This window comes from Dasypus novemcinctus, chromosome 7 (genome assembly GCF_030445035.2).
Source record: "Dasypus novemcinctus isolate mDasNov1 chromosome 7, mDasNov1.1.hap2, whole genome shotgun sequence".
Classification (NCBI taxonomy): domain Eukaryota; kingdom Metazoa; phylum Chordata; class Mammalia; order Cingulata; family Dasypodidae; genus Dasypus; species Dasypus novemcinctus.
The window spans coordinates 87,456,320-87,475,048 of record NC_080679.1 but is presented as its reverse complement, the minus strand read 5'-3'; the positions used below and the strand labels follow the sequence as shown (position 1 = coordinate 87,475,048).

Genomic DNA, 18,729 nt, shown 5'->3' with positions numbered 1-18,729 from the left:
GAAAAAAAGAGAGAAGACACAAATGACTAACATTCAAAATGAAAGAGGCACCATTGTTACTGGATATAAAAAAGATAATAAAAGAATATTATGAGTAACTCTATGCCCATGAATATAACTTAGATGAAATGTAAAAATTCCTTTAAAGACATAATCTAATGTGACAGTTTGAGATTATTTATGAATCACAAAAATAGAAAGATTATGTTTGTAAACTAATCTATTCTGGGTATGATACCCTTGGATTGTATTAGATCAGCTGAGATGTCTTTGGTTAACTTACCTAAGATTAGGGCTTTTCATTCTACCGTGTCAGTATGGCATAAATCAGATTGAGTCCCCACTCCCTTGGTGGGCTGATATAAATTGACTTTCACTCAAGAATGAGATACAGGAAGAGAAAAGAACTTTGTCATTTTGATCCTACCATGTGACAGAAAAGAGAAGGCTCACAACTACAGCCCGGGGAGAGATGAGCCATTCACCTAATAGTTTATAGCTGACCTTGGAAAGAGATCTGAGACTGATAAAAGAAGCCCTGAGAGATGAACCATAACCAGGAGAGAGAAGACTGGAAACCTGGAGGGAAAGGAGAGACCAGGCAGAGATCAGCGACCACCTTGTTTCAACACATGGTAACTGACTTTCGTGAGAAAGCAACCTACAGTTGGACTCTTTAGAACCTTGTAACTGTAAGATTTTACCCCAAATAACTACCCTTTGTAAAAGCCAACAGATTTCTCCTGCTTTACATTGGCACCCCTTTGGCTGACTAATACAGAATTTGGTAACAGGAGTATGGTATAGTCTGCTGCAATTAACAAAAATTCTGGAATGGTTTTATAAATAGGTAAGGGGTATTTTTTTTTTTTTTGAGGAATTGTGAGATGCTTGATGGAAAAGCCCAAGACTGCATTGACGTGACTGTTGGTAGGAATATGAAGTCTAAAGTTTTTTCTGATAAGGCCTTAGAAGGAAATGAAGAAAACTATTACTGGAAACTGGAGGAAAGGTGATCCATGTTTTAAAGTTGCAGAGAACTAAACAAGATTGACTCCTGATGTTATATGGAAGGCAGAATTTGAAAATGATGAGGTTGGACATTTAGGTGAAGAGCTTTCTAAAGTAAACTTGGAGAATGCAGCCTGGCTTCTCCTTGCAGCTTATAGCAAAATGTGAGATGAAAGAGATAAGCTGGACTGAATTGTTAGGCACAGTGAAACCAGAGACTTATTCCAGAAATTCCAAGCTTTGGGAATTCAAGCCTTCAGACAATAGCGTCCCATTTGTTGTTGGTTACAATTAACCAACTTGTAACTTGTAAGTCAGAATTGAAAATGCAGTTATCCAGGAAAGACTTGCAGAAACTCTTACTGACTGATGTCTTGGACCCCTGTTTCCTGCATGCTAAATCAACAATCTTTTGAGATCAGTATGAGCAAAATCATTGTCAGTCTGGACTAAAAGGGACATGGAAGGGAGAGATGGGAGGGAAAATGACTTCAAGAGGAAAATCATGGAAGATGAGGTCTGGACTTAGGACAAATCCTTGGGCCAAGAGAGGAACCCCACCCATGTGTACAGAGAGGGTAAGTTTTCCCTGACATGTGAAGACAGTAGATGTTCCAGCCCACTGTTCAGGGAGAGTTTGGTTGCCCCAGGCTACAGAGAGGGTGGAGTGTATTCCCAAGTGGTTGGTGAGAGTTAAGTCACCACCCCACTTCTCTGAGGGGGGTGGGCCTGTTCCCTATAGGTTGGGGAGCATGAGGTTTCCACTCCACTGCTCTGAGGGGTTTGGGCCCAGTCCCCATAGATTAGGGAAGACCAGGCCACCACCTCATTGTTCTGAGGAGTTTGGGCCTGTATGCAAGAGTTTAGGGAGAGTGTTTCCACCACCTCACTGTACTAAGGGAATTGAGACTGTACCCCAGAGATTGGGGAAAGTGTGCCCATCATCCCACTGTTCTTGAAGGGTGAGGTCTGGAGCTTGGTCACCACTCAGATGCTTGGTAAAGGTGGAACCAAGAAAATGGCCATTGGACAAGCCTGTGGAAAGGGTGGGTTCCCTTGAGGTCCTGAGGAGAGAAAGAAACCATCATCTTAAGAATGACTCTCAGACTTTGAAATCTAATGGAGTATGCCCTGCAGGTTTTCAGAACTGTTGGGGACTTGTGCATGTTTCCCTCCCAAATTCTCCTTGTGGTAATGAAAATGTTTATCCTATGTCTATGCCTCATTTGTATATTGGAAGCAAATAACTTGTTTTGTAAATTTCACAGCCAGAAAGGATTTTTCCCCAAGACATACTGTATTCATATAACTGATTGTGATGTGATTTTGTACTTAGCATTGCCACTGAAAGGATTTAAGGTTTTTTGGAATATTGTAATGTCTTTTTTTGGGATTCAGAGGGTGAAGTGTGACAGTTTGAGATTATTTTGTGAATCCCTAAAAGAAAAAGATTATGTTCATAAGCCAATCCATTCTTCTGGGTGTGAAGCTGTTTGATTGTATTGGATTCAAGTTGAGGGGTCCTTGATTAAATTACCTGTAAAGATTTGATTTGACCATGTCAGTAAGTCATGGCTCAGGTTAAGTCCCTGCTCCCTTAGTGGGCCAATATAAAGGGAAACTCACTCAAGAAGACATGCTGGAAGAGAGGGAGCTCTATCATTTTTGATCCTGAGGCCCTAGGTACAGATGAGCCATTTGCCTGATAGCTTACACTTGACATTGGAAGGCAAATGGAGACTGATATAGAAAGCCTGGAAAGAGAGGAATCCTTGAGAGACAAGCCCTATGCCAGCCTGCAGATAGAGAGAGGAAACCCAGAGGGGAGAGATCAGCAACCATCTTGCTTCAACATTTGGCAACTGACTTTGATGAGAAAGCAACCTTGAGTTGAACTCTTTAGGGATTTGCAACTGTAAATTTTTACCCCAAATAAATATCCTTTATAAAAGCCAACAGATTTTTCTACTTTGCATTGGCACTCCTTTGGCAGACTATTATATCTATCAAAACTCACACCATGAGTTTTGATAATTTGAATAGGCCTATAGCTATTAAAGAAATTGAGTCAACAATTAATAACCTTCCAAAACAGAAAGCACCAGGCTGTCATGGTTTACTGGTGAATTCTACCAATTATTTAACTCTACCATTCAATAAAAGAAAGATACGAGTTCTCTATAATCTCTTCCATAAAACAGAGGCAGAAGGAGAACTTCCTAAGTCATTTTATAAGGACAGCATTACCCTAGTATCAAAACCAGACAGAGACACTACAAGAAAGGAAAATTACAGACCAGTATCTTTTATGAGTATCAATGCAAAAATCCTCAACAAAATACTAGGATATTGAACATAACAAAGCATAAAGAGAATTATACACCACTACAAGTGGATTTACTCCAGGTATGAAAGGCTGGTTGACATTGAAAATCAATTAGTGTAATTCATCACATCAACAGGCTAAAGAAGAAAAATTATGTTATCATATCAATAGGTGTAGAAAAAGCATTTAACAAAATCCAACAACCATTCATGATTTTAAAAACACTCAGCAAAATAAGGATAGAGGACATCTTCCTCAACTTGGTAAATACCATCTACAGAAAACTTAGAGCCAACATCACTCTTAATGGTAAGAAGCTAGGTGCTTTTCCTCTAAGATTGGGAATAAGACTAGGATATCTTCTCTCATCATTCCTATCCAACATTATACTGGAAGTCCTAGCTAAATGCAACAAGATAAGAAAATGAAATAGAGATTGGGAAGGAAGAAGCAAAATTGTCTTTGTTCACAGATGATATGATTGTCTATGTATAAAATCCCAAAGAATCGGGAGCAGGTGTAGCTCAGTGGTTGAGTACCTGCTTCCCAGGTACAATGTTCCAGGTTCAATTCCCAGTACCTCCTAAAAAATCCCCCAATATCAAGAAAAAGTAGAAAAGAACCTCCTGGAACTAATAAGTGATTTTAGCAATATTGCAGAAACAAGGTTAATATAAAAAGTCAATTGCTTCCCTATATACCAGCAATGAACACTTGGAATTTGAAATGAGAAGCACAACACCATTTATATTAGCATAAAAAACTTTTAGGAATAAATCTAATAAAATATGTGCAAGATCCGCATGAGGAAACATTCAAAATTCTGACAAAGGAAGTCAAAGAAGTTCTAAATAAATAGATATATCCCATGTTCATGGATAGGAAGACTCAATTCTTTAAACTTACCCTATAGACCAATCAAAATCCCAGCAAGTTATTTTCTGGGTTATTTATTATCAACAAATTGATTCTAAAATCTATGTGGAAAGACAAAAGACCCAGAATAGCTAACAAAATACTGAAAAAGAGCAAAGTTGGAGCACTGGCATTACCCAATTTCAAGGTTTACTGTAAAGCTACAATGATAAGGACATTTGGTATTGGTGAAAGAATAGAAAAATAAATCAGTGGAACAGAATAGAGAATGCAGAAATAGATCCACACAAATGTAGTCAACTGATCTTTTACATGGGATCAAGGGTAATTCAATGAATAAGATATATTTTTTTCAACAGCAGACAATTGGATATTGTTTACATGGGAGCAAGGGCAATTCAGTGGATAAGGGATATTTTTTCCAACAATGGACAATTGGAGATCTGGAACAATTGTAGAGCCACATGTGAAACCAAAAAAAGAATCTAGTACAAAAGTTACACTTTTCACAAAAGTTAACTCAATATGGACTGTAGACCTAAATGTAAAACACAAAACTATGTAACTTCTAAATGATAATATAGAAGAAATTCTGGGTTTCTTTACATTGAGTGATTAATTTTTAGATACAACACCAAAAACAAAATCCATGAAAGAAAGAAATTGGTAAGTTGGACTTCATTAAAATCTGTTGTTCTGCAAAAGACACTGGTAAGAGGATGAAAAGATAACCCACAGAATGGGAGAAAATATTTGCAAAACACCGTTCTGATAACGCAATTATACATTCACAATATAAAAGAATTCTTAAATTTCAACAATAAGAAAACAAACAATGCAATTAAAAATGGATAAAATATCTGAAAAGACAACTCACCCAAAATGATGTACAGATTGTAAAGAAGTATATGAAAAGATGCTCAACATCATATGTCATTAGGGAATTGCAAATTAAAATAATGATGAGATACCACTACACACATATTAGAATGACTAAAATCCAGATTGACAACGCTAAATGCTAGCAAAGATGTGGAGCAACAGGAACTCTTATTCATTACTGGTGGGAATGGAAAAAGTAGGGCCACATTGGAAGACATTTTGACAATTTCTTACAAAGCTAAACATAGGCTTACCACATGAACTAGCAGTCTTGCTCCTAAGCATTTACTTAAATGAATTGAGAGCTACAGACAAATGTTTATAGCAGCTTTATTCATAATTATCCAAAATTGGAAGCAACTAAGATGTCCTTGAATAGGTGCATGGATAATCAAACTGTGATATATGCACACAAGGGAATATTATTCTTCAATAAAAAGAAATGAGCTGTCAAGCCATGAAAAGACATCGGAACTTTTTTTTAGATTTTTATTTATTTTATTTATTTCTCTTCCCTCCCCCCCTGCAGTTGTCTGCTCTCTGTGTCCATTCACTGTGTGTTCTTCTGTGTATGCTTCTGTTCTTGTCAGCAGCCCAGGAATCTGTGTCTCTTTTTGTCATGTCATCTTGCTGCATCAGCTCTCCATGTATGCAGTGCCACTCCTGGGCAGGCTGGACTTTCTTTCATACTGGGCAGCTTTCCTTATGGGGTGCACTCCTTGCACATGGGGCTCTCCTACGTGGGGGACACCCCTGAGTGGCACAGCCTTCCTTGCGTGCATCAGCACTGTCCTTGGGCCAGCTCCACACGGATCAAAGAGGTCCTGGGTTTGAACCTCGGGCCTCCCATGTGGTTGGCAGACACCCTATCCATTGAACCAAGTCCACTTCCTTCAAGGAACTTTTAATGCATATTGCTAAGTGAAAGAAGCCAGTCTGAAAAGATTTTATACTGTATGAATCTATTCTGGAAAAGTTAAAATTATAGAGACAATGAGAAGATCAGTGATTGTCAGGGATTCAAGGGGAGTGGGGGGAAAAAAAAGAAACGTGAGAAACTAATGGAGATTTCTGGAAAAAAAAAGATGATTAGGTGGAGCACAGGGCATTTTTAGGACAGTGCAACTGTGCTGTATCATACTGTAATAGTGGGTATATAACACTATGCATTTGTCAAAACCCATAAAATGTATAAAACAGTGAATTCAAATGTAAAGAATGGACTCTAGTTAATAATATATCAATATTCATTCATCAGTTGTGACAAATATACCACACTAGTGCAAGATGTTAATAGGGGAAAATATGGGAAATAGGGTGAAGGAAAAAGTAGACAGTACATATGGTATATATGGGAATTTCTTGTACTTTATGTGAATTTTTTAAACAAGGGCAAAGATCAGTGAAGAAGTCCAATGATGGGGCCTTGATATGGATGACTATACTTATGAGGCTGTATGCTCGAAATTTCAGCTAGGCCTAGAATTGCAGGGTGCCTAAGAGTTAACTCCTGAGAGCCTCCATGTTGCTCAAATATGGCCACTCTCTAAGACAAACTCAGCATGTAAATGCATTACCTTCCCCTCAGTGTGGGACATGACTCCTGAGGATGAGCCTCCCTGGCACCAAAGGATTACTACCAAGCACCAGCTGATGATGCAACTAGAAAAAGATCTTGAATAAAAGGGGGAAGTGGTAAAGACAAATGAGTTTATATGGCTAAGAGACTTCAAAATGCGTTGGGGAGTTATCAGAGGGGTTGCGCTTATGCATGTCTCAGCAGGATCTCAGAGACAGCCAAAGTAGATACAACCCCAGGTAGTGGTACTCCTGAAGGCTATGGAGACACCCAGATCCTGCAGTCATGGCACATGGCTCTGGAGTTCAATGAATTGCCAGGGGGTCCTACTTTGGAATTTGTGCTCCTGAGTGTGATGGAGTTCGACTCAGATGTGACCTCTCTACACAGGCCTCTTCTGTCACTTTTACTGAACCTGTGGTTGGTGCTGGGGTTGGTATATGCTCAAGAGACCTGAATCTCTGGACTGTCCATGTGCTAGTTGGGCCCTGAGCCTCAGCAGAGTTGCAACACCTGCCCTCTGGTTTGTTGGACTTACCCAGGTCAGCTAACAGGGAGGTGAGGATGGTCAACCATACACCAGGGAGCAGAGAGAGTCTACAACTACAAACAGGAGAATCACATCCATCAGCCACGTGGAATCAAAGCCCCATCTCGATTTAGAGGTGGAGTGGACATTGCCATCCCAGAGTCCACAGGATGGAGGAAAAAATATGGATTAGAATGGATTTACTGGTATTCTATTATAGAATTATTGTGACTCTAGCAATGGAAGAAACTGTATCACTGATGTGGAGACAGTGGCCATGGGAGTTGCTGAGGGCAGGGAATGGGAAGAAGAGATGTGATATGGGGCATTTTCGGGACTTGGAGTTGTCCTGAATGATATTGCAGGGACAGATACAGGACATTATATATCTTGCCACTTAATGAACCAGGAGAGAGTGTAAACTACAATATAAACTATAATCCATGCAGTATAACAGTGCTCCAAAATGTATTCACTAAATGCCATGAATGTGCCACACTGATGAAAGAGGTCGTTGATGTGGGAGGAATGGGGGTGGGGTGGAGAGGGGGGGTAAATGGGAACCTCTTATATTTTTTAATGTAACATTTCGTGTGATCTATGTAACTTAAAAAAGATGAAAGATTTTAAAAAACTGCTCTAAAAATAAAATATCTTTAAAATAGTTAAAAATACATAGGAAAGGTGAAAGAGTGATTTATTGGGCTGCTTTAGAGGAAATATGTTTTACATGATTTAATTAATATGGTATATGAGGTTGATTTAACTTCTATTACCATGAGATGATATATTCTGTGTCATAGAATAGATACCAGATTTTAAGTACTTGGTTTTAAAGTAATATGCTAATGAGATAGCTTCATTTATTTTATGGAAATGTAATATGGTCAGTAAAATTAAAAGTAAGGCTTGATTTATGCTTAGATTCCAGTTCAGCTAATAGTTCTTGAACTCTAACTATATATCATCTCTGAGCTGATGCTTTTACATACATTTTCCTTTTTAATACAGTATGATGCAATTAGAGGTTAAAGGTTTGAGCTTTTACATGTGTATCATACTTTAACTTTCATAGAAATTAGAAAAATGTAACTCTTCTAGTGTAAATAACAGGTGTATATGTTGAATATTAAGATGAATTTAAATATTAATATTCAGTTTTCTTAATTTTATAATTTAAAATAAAAGGAGATGAGGAAATGGATAAAAAAAACTATGGAGATAAAGCCCTGCATCTGTTATTTAATGAAATAATAGCAACATATTTTTAAAGTACAGTATGGAAATAATGTGGCATGTGAGAGTTTACAAATCTAGAAAATACATACCTTAACATAGTGAAATTCATTAAATTATCCTTGTATTCTGCAAAGTATTTTGGCATTAATGAAAATTGAGATTGGAAATTGGAAATAATAAACATTTAAATAATTAGCTCTTGGGTCATGTTTATAAAATAAATTTGTCTATATATTTCTACTTCTATTTAAGTTGATACTAGAAAATATTTTATTTAAATTAACCAAGATACTGTCCATAGATTGAGAGCTACCAGGAAACTGAATTAGAAGTTAATTTCTGCATGGAGTTACATGGATAGAAATACATGTATATTCATTTCTGGAATACTTCCTTGCAAGTATTCCATAATTACAATTGATTAGTTCCTCTTTTTCAATCCCTTTCACATATACGGAAGTTTATTCAATACCATCTTTTTCATTTTTAACAGAAATTATGCATTCTTGATTTAATCATACTGTTGAGAGTTCTTTGATGACCTAGGATCTCTTTTCCAACATCTTTTCTCAACTGTTCATTCGACAGTATTTTTTTATAGATGTTTTTAAATCAAAGTCATGTATGTAGGTTGCTATTTTTGTTACATGTCCAACTCCACAAACTTTGATATCATGGAATTTTAATTATTAAAATAAATGTGATACATGTATATAGGTCAGGGTCACGCAGGAAACAGATGGTTACTCTAAAGGAGTAGTATAGAGAATCTAATGAAGAGACTATTTACAAAGGTGTGGGCAGGATAAAGGGAAATAAACTAGGATTAGTGACATCCCAATGACCTGCAACAGCAGGTAACTATTGCTACCCCTAGGTCTGAAGAAGCAAGATGTAGGAGCAGTTAATGAAACCTGGCAAGAGCTATAGCTATAGGAGTGATCCACATAAGAAGTTCTATTGTGTTTGATAGAGGAATGCAAACTTTGTCTAACTTTGGCCCAACAGGGCTCATGTCTCTCTCCTCCTACCATGCAGTGAGGGCGGTGCTCAGACGGAAATTTACAGCTATGAATGCTTATATTAAAAAAGAACAATTTCAAATTAATAACCTAACTTTACATCTTGAGGAGCTAGAAAAACAAGAGCAAGGTAAACTCTTGTTATAGTTACAAGAATAAAAGAAAAAATTAAAGTGGAGATAAATAAAATAGAGAACAGAAAAACAGTGGAGAGAATAAACACAACAAAAAGTTGTTTCTTTGGAAAAAAATCAATAAAATCGACAAACTTAGCTAGACTTTTAAAAAAAAAGAGAAAAGAGGTAAATAACTGAAATCAGAAAGGAAAATGGTGATATCACTACTGATCTCAAAGAAATAAAAAGATTTTTAAGAGAATATTATGAACAGTTTTACATCAGCAAGCCATAAATTTAGAAGAAATGGAAAAATTCCTAGAAATACATCAGTTAAGCAAATTGACTCAAGAAGAAGTAAAAAACATCAGCAAACCTATAACAAGTACAGAGATTGAATCAATAATCAAAAATCTTCCACCAAAGAAAAGTCCAGGCACAGATGGCTTCCTTGGAGAATTCTACTGAAGATTTGAAGAATCAATCCCAACTCTTATTAAACTCTTTCAAAGAATTCAAGAAGAGGGAACACTTCCTAAATCATTTTCTGAGTTGAGCATTTCTCTGATATCAAAGCCTGGTAAAGACACCACACAAAAAGAAAATTATAGTCCAATTTCCCTTATGAATATAGATACAAAGTCCTTAATAAATACTAGCAAAACAAGGCAATGTAGTATTAACGAGGTTATGCACCATAACCAAGTGAGATTCTTCCAAGAAATGCAAAGAGGGTTTATAAAAATACAAAAATCAATGTAAAACAGCATATTGATAGAATGAAAGGAAAAAGAAAAACATGATTATCTCAAAAGATGCAGAAAAGGCATTTGACACAATCCAGCAACCTATCTTGATATAAACACTCAGAAAAGTAGGAATAGAAGGGAACTTTCTCAACATGATAAAAGCCATTTATGAAAAAACCGCAGCTAATAATATTCAGTGGTGAAGGACTTACAGCTTTCCTTCTAAGATCAGGAATGAGACAAGGATGACCTCTTTAACCACTGCTATTCTATATTGTACTTGAAGTTCATGCCAGAGCAATTAGACAAGAAAAATAAATAAAAGTATGCAAATTAGAAAGGAAGAAGTAAAACTATTTCTATTTACAGATAATGTGATCTGATATATAGAAAACCCAAAGGAATCCACAAAAAAACTATTAGGGCTAGTATTTACGTTTAGCAAAGTGGCAGAATACAATATCAACATCCAAAAAATAATTTTGTTTATACATTAGCAAAGAACAATCCAAAGAGGAAATTGAGAGAACAATTCCATTTACAATAGCATTTAAAAGAATAAAATATTTAGGAATAAATTTAACTAAGTATACAAAAGACTTGTAAACTGAAAACTATGAAACACTCCTGAAAGAGATTAAAGAACACCTTAATAAGTAGCAAGACATCCCAGTTCATGGATTGGAAGAGTTAACATTGTTAACAGGTCAATATTACCAAAAGCTTATACAAATTCATTGCAATCCCTATTAACATTCTAGCAGCCTTTTTTGGATAAATGGAAAAACTGATCCTCATGTTTATATGTAACTACAAGGGGCCACTTCAGTTTCTAATTCCCTGGAGACATTTCTAAGAAATTAGTAAACTAATCAGAGAAGCTAATTTGAAACTAACTGTTTATGTTCATGAATGATGCAACTTGTTATACTCTGCTCTTACAGAGGTTTTAATTGTTTTTTATGCGTTATTCAAAAGAAGTATAATATATTGTGTTGTTTTTCTCTTAGAATTCTTTGACTTGGCCATCCAAATTAGAGCACATGGGGTAGTTGTGTTTTGTGACTATCTAGAAAAAGTCACCACAATTATCAACCAAATTATCATTCTCAGCAGTAATTTGATATTTTTACTCTTCTTAATGGCTAATGGCTTTATTCACTTGCTGTGTCACTGTTGGAAGATGGTATCTCCTCTCACTTTACCCAAAAATCAAGGTCATCCAGTAGAAGCTTCCTCATCTACCATTCTCTATTTCTTCAGAATATTTCTGACTATATAACAACCCTCTCAGTCTTCCCTCTATACCTCAGAAAAAGACAGTCCTTATCCTAAGGTCTAGTGCTTAGTCCTGAGGACAGTGTCGAATTTTTTCCCCCTGGCTCCTAAAAGGCTTATTTGCTTCTTTCTTGGCATCTCAATGATTTTCTTTTGTACTTTCCCTTTGGTATTTCAATATTCAGAGTATTCTATTTTAATTTTTCAGTTTCTTCTAATTATAATTTATCTCCATTTAATTTTTATGTTAAGCTTCTTGATTGCTTGGCATCCATTGTCCCTATTTCTTTGCAGAGGTAACTTCATTAATTTCTCCTGATGAGTTTTTCCTTTCACATTTTCCTCATATGCTCCCTCTCTGAAATCTACCAATAATTAGGTAGCCCAAGTCCATCAGCATTGGAAAATAATTTAGCATCAGTCTTTTAAATGTCTATGTATAACTTGACATTTTTGAGTCTTTTATTTCTCCTTACTCATGTACTGTATTTATAAGAAATATGCAAGGTTTAGACATTGGCCTTTTATTTCTTCTCTCTATTCTGTCCCTCAAACAACTCATTCATGTAAGTAGTATTTTATATAATAAGCAGAACAAGTAGTTGGGAATATATTCTCTGGAAAGAGAAGGCAGGAGTGGAATAAAAAAGTAAGGCACGATTATTGTCTTCGATTATCTGGAAAACTGCCTTGAAGAAGAGGGAGGAGGTTCTCATATGACCCAAAGAACAGAACTAGTATTGGTGAGTAAACAACATTCAGAGGAAAACGGATTTAATCTCAATTAAAGGCATGATTACAATGGCAGAGCTGCCTAAAAATGGAATGAGCTCTTTTCTGAGATAGTTCCCTTTGCTGAGAACTTTAAGTATAGCCTGGTCAATCCCTTGAAAAGAAAATTATAGAGGGGATTTAAATGTTAAGAGTTAGTGTACTAGATGATATGCAAGGCCGAATTCAACCTTTAAATTCTTATTTTCTGAGCCTTAAATCCACATTACCAACCCCACCCCTCATTTGAGCTCCAGTTCCTCATTTTCAGTTGCTGCTATACATTTCCACTTGAAAATTTTACTGAATTCAAACCCAACAACTCCAAAACGGAATTAATTTTCTTCCTACAACTAAACTGACTTCCCTATTAACTTGACTACTTTACCAGTGATACCTTTGTGTTCTTGGAAATCTGTGTTTAATATCTTGTTATCTTTTTGTCAAATCAATCTCTTGCTATAATCTTTTTAATTTATTCATCTTTCAGTTATTTTATCTTCTCAAGTTTATGTTACACACTACACCACATTAAATTTACTTAAAATACCACTCTACTCATAGCATAGCTTTGCACAGTAATATACCTTTGTTTATGTTTTAAAGTCCAAGTTTTCAGCCTGCTGTTTGGGAACCGGTGTGATTTAAGCCCTAGTACTTTTCCATTTAAACTCTTGGATTCTGCTCATCTAGTCTTCTTTCTAGTTCTGTGATGATATACGTCTTCACTTGGGTTATTTCCCCTACCAGAAAAGCCTATTCAAATTCTGAGGATCAATGTGTGTGCAGTCTTCTAAACAAAACAGTGATTTCTTTCTTTTCTGGTGTCTTATAACTCTTGTTTTAAGTACTACTTATGGAATGAAGTCAAAGATCACTTCCTTAATGAAAGAAAGGCAGGGTCCCAATGTCTGATATTCCAATTTAATTGATGTATAGAAGAAAGAATTGCTTTTCCCTCTTCTTCAGCACACTGTTTGGTTTTCAAAGGAGAAAAAACTTTTACTTTTCTATTAGTTATGTAAGAATAGGCATAGAAATAGATCTTGGAATCTTTCATTTCTTCTATTGTGCTCACTGTTCAGCTTTTAAGTCAATTTTTAAATAGGTCATCACCATCAGATGAATGTTGGAAATAGTCTATATTATACTTCATTCACTATTTTGTATTTTGTCTATTTCTGCATGGTCATTGGTTCATACTTTCTCCCCATTATTTTCTTGAGTATCAGATGAGTAAGTTTATTGTTTTGAGCATTGCATACAATGTTCAAACGACATTGCTTCTGCTTAGCCATTCTAAATAAGGTAAAATATATGTAAGGAAACTGAATGAAGATTTAATGGACTTGATCGTAATTTACAATTTAGCTTTTAAATAAAATGAAAATTATACTGAAGCAGAGTAATTTAGAGTTGTAGTTAACTTAATGCTTGCTACTAATTGCTTTCAAGGCTTCACATGCCCCCAAAAATGCCCCACATTTTTTAATGGCAGTGAATTATTTCACCCTTCCATAGCATTAGTTGTTAGTTGTTTTAATACTAATCCATAATCCATAGTATTAGTTGTTTTAATACTAATGTTTTAAATAATCCATAGTATTAGTTGTTTAATACATAATAATCCATAGTATTAGTTGTTTTAATACTAATGTTTTTTCACATTTTCTTGTATAATTCAAAATGTTGTCTTGTTGGCAAGAATTCTTTATCAGAGATAAAAATTCATATTACTAAATTTACAGTATAACGGCTCATTATCTGTTTTTCATCTCCCTAACAAGTGATGTCAACTGGAATGTTTGACTGACTTTGATTTCATGGATAATCAAATGACATTCTTTCTCTGAGTATGTGGTCAAATTTGTTTTAGTCTCCTTTTAAAACTAATAGTTGATAATCAAATAGAATGCTTTTGTACAAGGAGGCAGTTACTAAACTAAAATCCAAAAATTATCATATTAAAGTTTATTTTCTGAAAATTAAGAGAATACATGTACTATCTTTATTCTTCTTTCTCCCCATTCTACAGAGAAATGATGAAGAGGCAGTTGTGGATAGGGGTGGAACTCGTTCTATTCTCAAAACACACTTTGAAAAAGAAGATTTAGAAGGTAAGACATTCTTTTCCTTGGAGAATTTATTGGTATGCTTTCAAAAGGTATTTGGAAGAGAAATTGTGAAGTTTGTCACCTTTAGGAGAATTTCGGGAGTTGGTATCAGGGTAATGGTGGTGGTGGTGGGGATATGATTGTTATGGTGCAGTTTTGAATGTCAGTAGGCTGAACTGCAAACAATGAGAAGCATTCACCCATGTCACAGGCATTTATTGAGTCCTTACTGTATTCCAGACACTGTGCTCTGTGCTGATATTTCAATAATCCTTGCTTCAAGGAATTGCAATCAACTGGGACATGAAAAGAAAATATTGATGAAAAATCAGCATATCAGGTGCTGAGAGTGAGGCAAGTATAGGAGGCATACAGGAGGGGCGTCTGACTCAGTCTAACATTTTTCTTTCAATATGTCTATTCTCTGTCCCTTTAAGCCCAGGTTGGCAGTGGTTGTGCTCATGCAAGTTTTGCAAAAGGCTTTGTATGAAGTTCAAATGGGTTCAAACCATCAGATAATATTCTTTCCACTGATCCTTCTTGGATAATTGCATTTCCAATCTTGACTTCCACTGAATGGCTGAGTGGACTCACGTTCAGCTACAGACTTGTCAGAAAAGGTTATTCATTTAAATACTCCCATGGAGCCCTGTCCTATGATGACTCATTCTCTGAATGCTCAGAGAAGTCCCTGATAAAGCCACTTCTGACCTTAGTTAGTCTCAGGACACACTATCTGGATAGTGCGGGCATTTTCCAAACCATCAGTTTCTGTTTTCTTTGTTCTTAAGAGTTCATTCTCTGCCACTTTATTACAAGGCTCATATTTCTTTCTTCCAGTTTCAAATAGCACACTCATTATTTCCTCGTCAGTCCTAATTAAAAGTACCTTTAAATGTCCACTTTTTCTACTTATAGTCTCTTCAAAATAATTTAGGTTTTTTTCTATCAAGCATCTCACAAATTTTCAAGCCTTTACTCCTTGCCCCATTCCAAAACCGTTTCCTCATATTTAGGTATTTGCCATAGCAGCATCCCACTTTCTGGTACCAAAAACTGTTTCAGTTTCCTGACTGCTAAAATAAATACCATATAATAGTTTGGATTAACAACAGGAATTTATTGGCTTACAGATTAAGAGGCTAGAAGTCTTGCTTCCTTTCAGGTTGGAGGCTTCTGGCTGGCTGGCAACCTTTGGGTACCTTAGCCTATCTGTCACATGGCAATGCCGATGAATAGTGTCTTCTCTTGACCCTTCCAGGTTCTGCTGACTTCCAGCTTTTGGCTGCTTCTTCTGTGTCCAGTTTCCTTTGATTGTAAAGACTTCAGCCATATTCGATTAAGGCACATCCTCATTCATTTTGGACACACCTTAACTAATAACATCTTTAAAAAATTCTATTTATAAATGAATTCACACCCATTGGACCAGCACTTGGGACCTGAGCATGCCTTTTGTGGGGAATATTTGTTAATTCCTAACATCACCTTTTGCTCTATTTGCTGATGGCTACAGTGGATAATTTAACCCCAGAAACTAATATTTGTGGCTAAGCACTTGATGATGGAAATTAGCTGTGGAATGCTAAGATAACTGTACATTTTAGAATTTCAAAAGGAACTAGGAAAACCTTATTTGTATTGACATTCTAAATGTATTTTCTGTCCCAGTCCATACTAAGCAGACAAACATTTTATCATTGGAGGACACTATAGAGGATTCTGCTGTGATGTACAAAAAGAATAAATAGATGTGATTCCTGGTTTGATTATCCTGAATTAGAAAATGATGCAGAGGAGATATAATAGAAGTCATCCTTCACAAAGGTAGCATAATATAGAATGAATAAATGGGAGAGAGTATGTTTGAAAGCTAGTATTACTAAGAGTATTTGTGCTGGTATTTCCTCCTTTAATATAACTAAAGGAAAAGATCAGGGTTCCACTTTGTAAGAGTTTCTTTAATAATGTAGATAAAATAGACCATAAATATTTATTTAAAATGAAATAGAAGCAAGTGGGTGTAGCATAGTTGTTGAGTGCCTGCTTCCCATGTACTGGGTTCAATCCCCAGTGCCTCCTTAAAACAAAAACAATGAAATATAGTTAGAAATTGCTATTATAGACAAACACATATTGTAAATATAAACTCTTCTTTCAATTAAGATTTAAGTTTGAAAATTAGCGTTTCTCAGGATTTATGTGTATCTACTTGGCAAATGGAATTGCTGATATAATTTAACAACCTGAGTATAGCTTGTATGGTAGATAGGGTTGCCAAATAAAATACATGAAGCCCAGTTAAATTTTAATTTTACATGAAACAATGAATAACTTTTTAATAAAGTTATGCTCCATGCAGTTATTTTCTTCATTGATTTTTAGTTGTCAAATTTGGTAAACTCTAGTAGTGGATGTTACAACACATGACCAAGATGTTACAGTAACTCTCCTAAGGACTGAGGCATTTATTTCCCCAGTTTTTAGTAGTGTTGCCTGCTGATAGCTCACACCGGAGTTCCCCCCTAGAAAATACCCATAGCTAAAGAGAGCTGCCCTCCCCCATGGCATCCTGAAATCAATGAATGACCAACCATTGCCTCAATCTGGAACACCTCTGACAGGCTGCCTAACCCGCTTCAGAGCTCCCTGTGGAACCACTTGAGGTCGTTATTGTACGGTTCAACTTCTCCCTCTACTATTCAAGTACTGCTTTCCCTATTCCTTTACAGGTATTATGCTAACAACACTTTCCAACAAACTTCCTTCCCGTAAGTCTCCATTTCAGATGATTTCTCTGGGAACTTGACCTACCTCCTGATTATTTCTCTAGTCCTTGAATAGTAGGAATGGACATACTTAGTAGCTGTCAGAACCCTCACATTGGTTCCTTGACCTTGGGGTTGAGCTGTTATAGTTGGTTAGAAGGTTCTGAAACTACTTGACTTGGCTATAAATTGTAAATCAAAACCAATATCGCATCTGAGGGGGAGTGGCAGAGATTAATGCCACCTTTAGAAATCTAAACTATGTACAAGACAGGCCTCTACAGAAACCTGTCAGATTCTAGAGGATTATAGTGAACTACTGCAAACTAAACCAAGTAGTAGCACCAATTGCATTGCTGTCCTAGAAGTGGAATCTTTGTTAGAGCAGATTAACGTGGCCTTGGGTACATTGTATGCTGCTGTCGATCTGAAGCATTCATTTTTTTCTATCATTATAATTCCAAAGGAGAACCAGAAGTTTTCACATTCCTTTGGAAACAGAGCAGTTTACATATATGATCTTGCCCTTGGCATTTGTTATCTCTTCCACCTTAAGTCATAATAGAGTCCAAAGAGGTGTGAACTGTCCAGATATTATGCAGGCAAGTACATTGGAGGCTTTGGTAATACAGATACATTTGAGAATCTGTTTCCCAGGTAATCTGATTTAAGACAACATAGAAAAGGATGTCCAACACTATACTGAGCCTGAAATGCCAGGGTGGATGGATGGATAAGTAGAGTCAGTTTCCCCATAGATTCAATACAAATAGATGTGTCCTTTCAGTTACTTTTATTCATCTCAATTCTCACTTCACTGTTTACTCATATCCATCTTTTCTCAGAATGGATGCCTGTACTTTTACCCTTCATACTCCTTTTTTGCCTGACATTACACCTGCTACAACCTGCATTCTTCCCCACAGGTTGATTTTTTTCTAATCATTGATGTTGAGAACCTATTTAGAGAAAGAGACTGATAGCTCCCTAATCTTTATCTAGCATTTCTAACATAATCCCTGCCATTTTTCTACAGCATAAGAACCTAGAAGAAGCAGTAAAACCTCAGTAATATTATTACAGTTTTTCTGTTCACAAACCTTTCATATCATCCTACACCAAGTCTTTGCTTTCTCTTCTCCTCCATTTGTGTTTTCCCTCCACATAAAAACAAAATGCCCATCCTGCCCATCCATTACCATTACCTTATCCCTTCAGGGAAAATAATTATCTTTCTCCTCCCAACTTCTCTTCCTAAGTTTACGTCTTACATTTTTATTAAGTATAACTGTCTTATTGTCCTTATTTTATTATAAAATCTTTGAGGGACAAATTTGTTTCACATGTCTTTGTGTTTTCCCATGGTCTCAAGAATTTTTTTTAAAACTAGCTAGGTACTAAATAAATGTGTTGCATTAAATCTCATTTATATATATTTCATTAATATGCCATCAATCATGTAATAACTT

General features: G+C 36.0%; 1 protein-coding gene across 15 annotated transcripts in view; it reads left to right on the top strand.

Moving 5' to 3' along the window:
• SLC4A10 (solute carrier family 4 member 10) overlaps positions 1-18,729 on the top strand; it is a 389,606-nt gene that overhangs the window by 130,952 nt on the left and 239,925 nt on the right. For all 15 annotated transcript variants that reach the window (XM_058300758.2, XM_012527510.3, XM_058300760.2 and 12 more), the window contains exon 2: positions 14,414-14,495. In XM_058300758.2, coding sequence (XP_058156741.1) covers positions 14,414-14,495 — 82 coding nt within the window. The remainder of the gene's footprint in view (positions 1-14,413; positions 14,496-18,729) is intronic.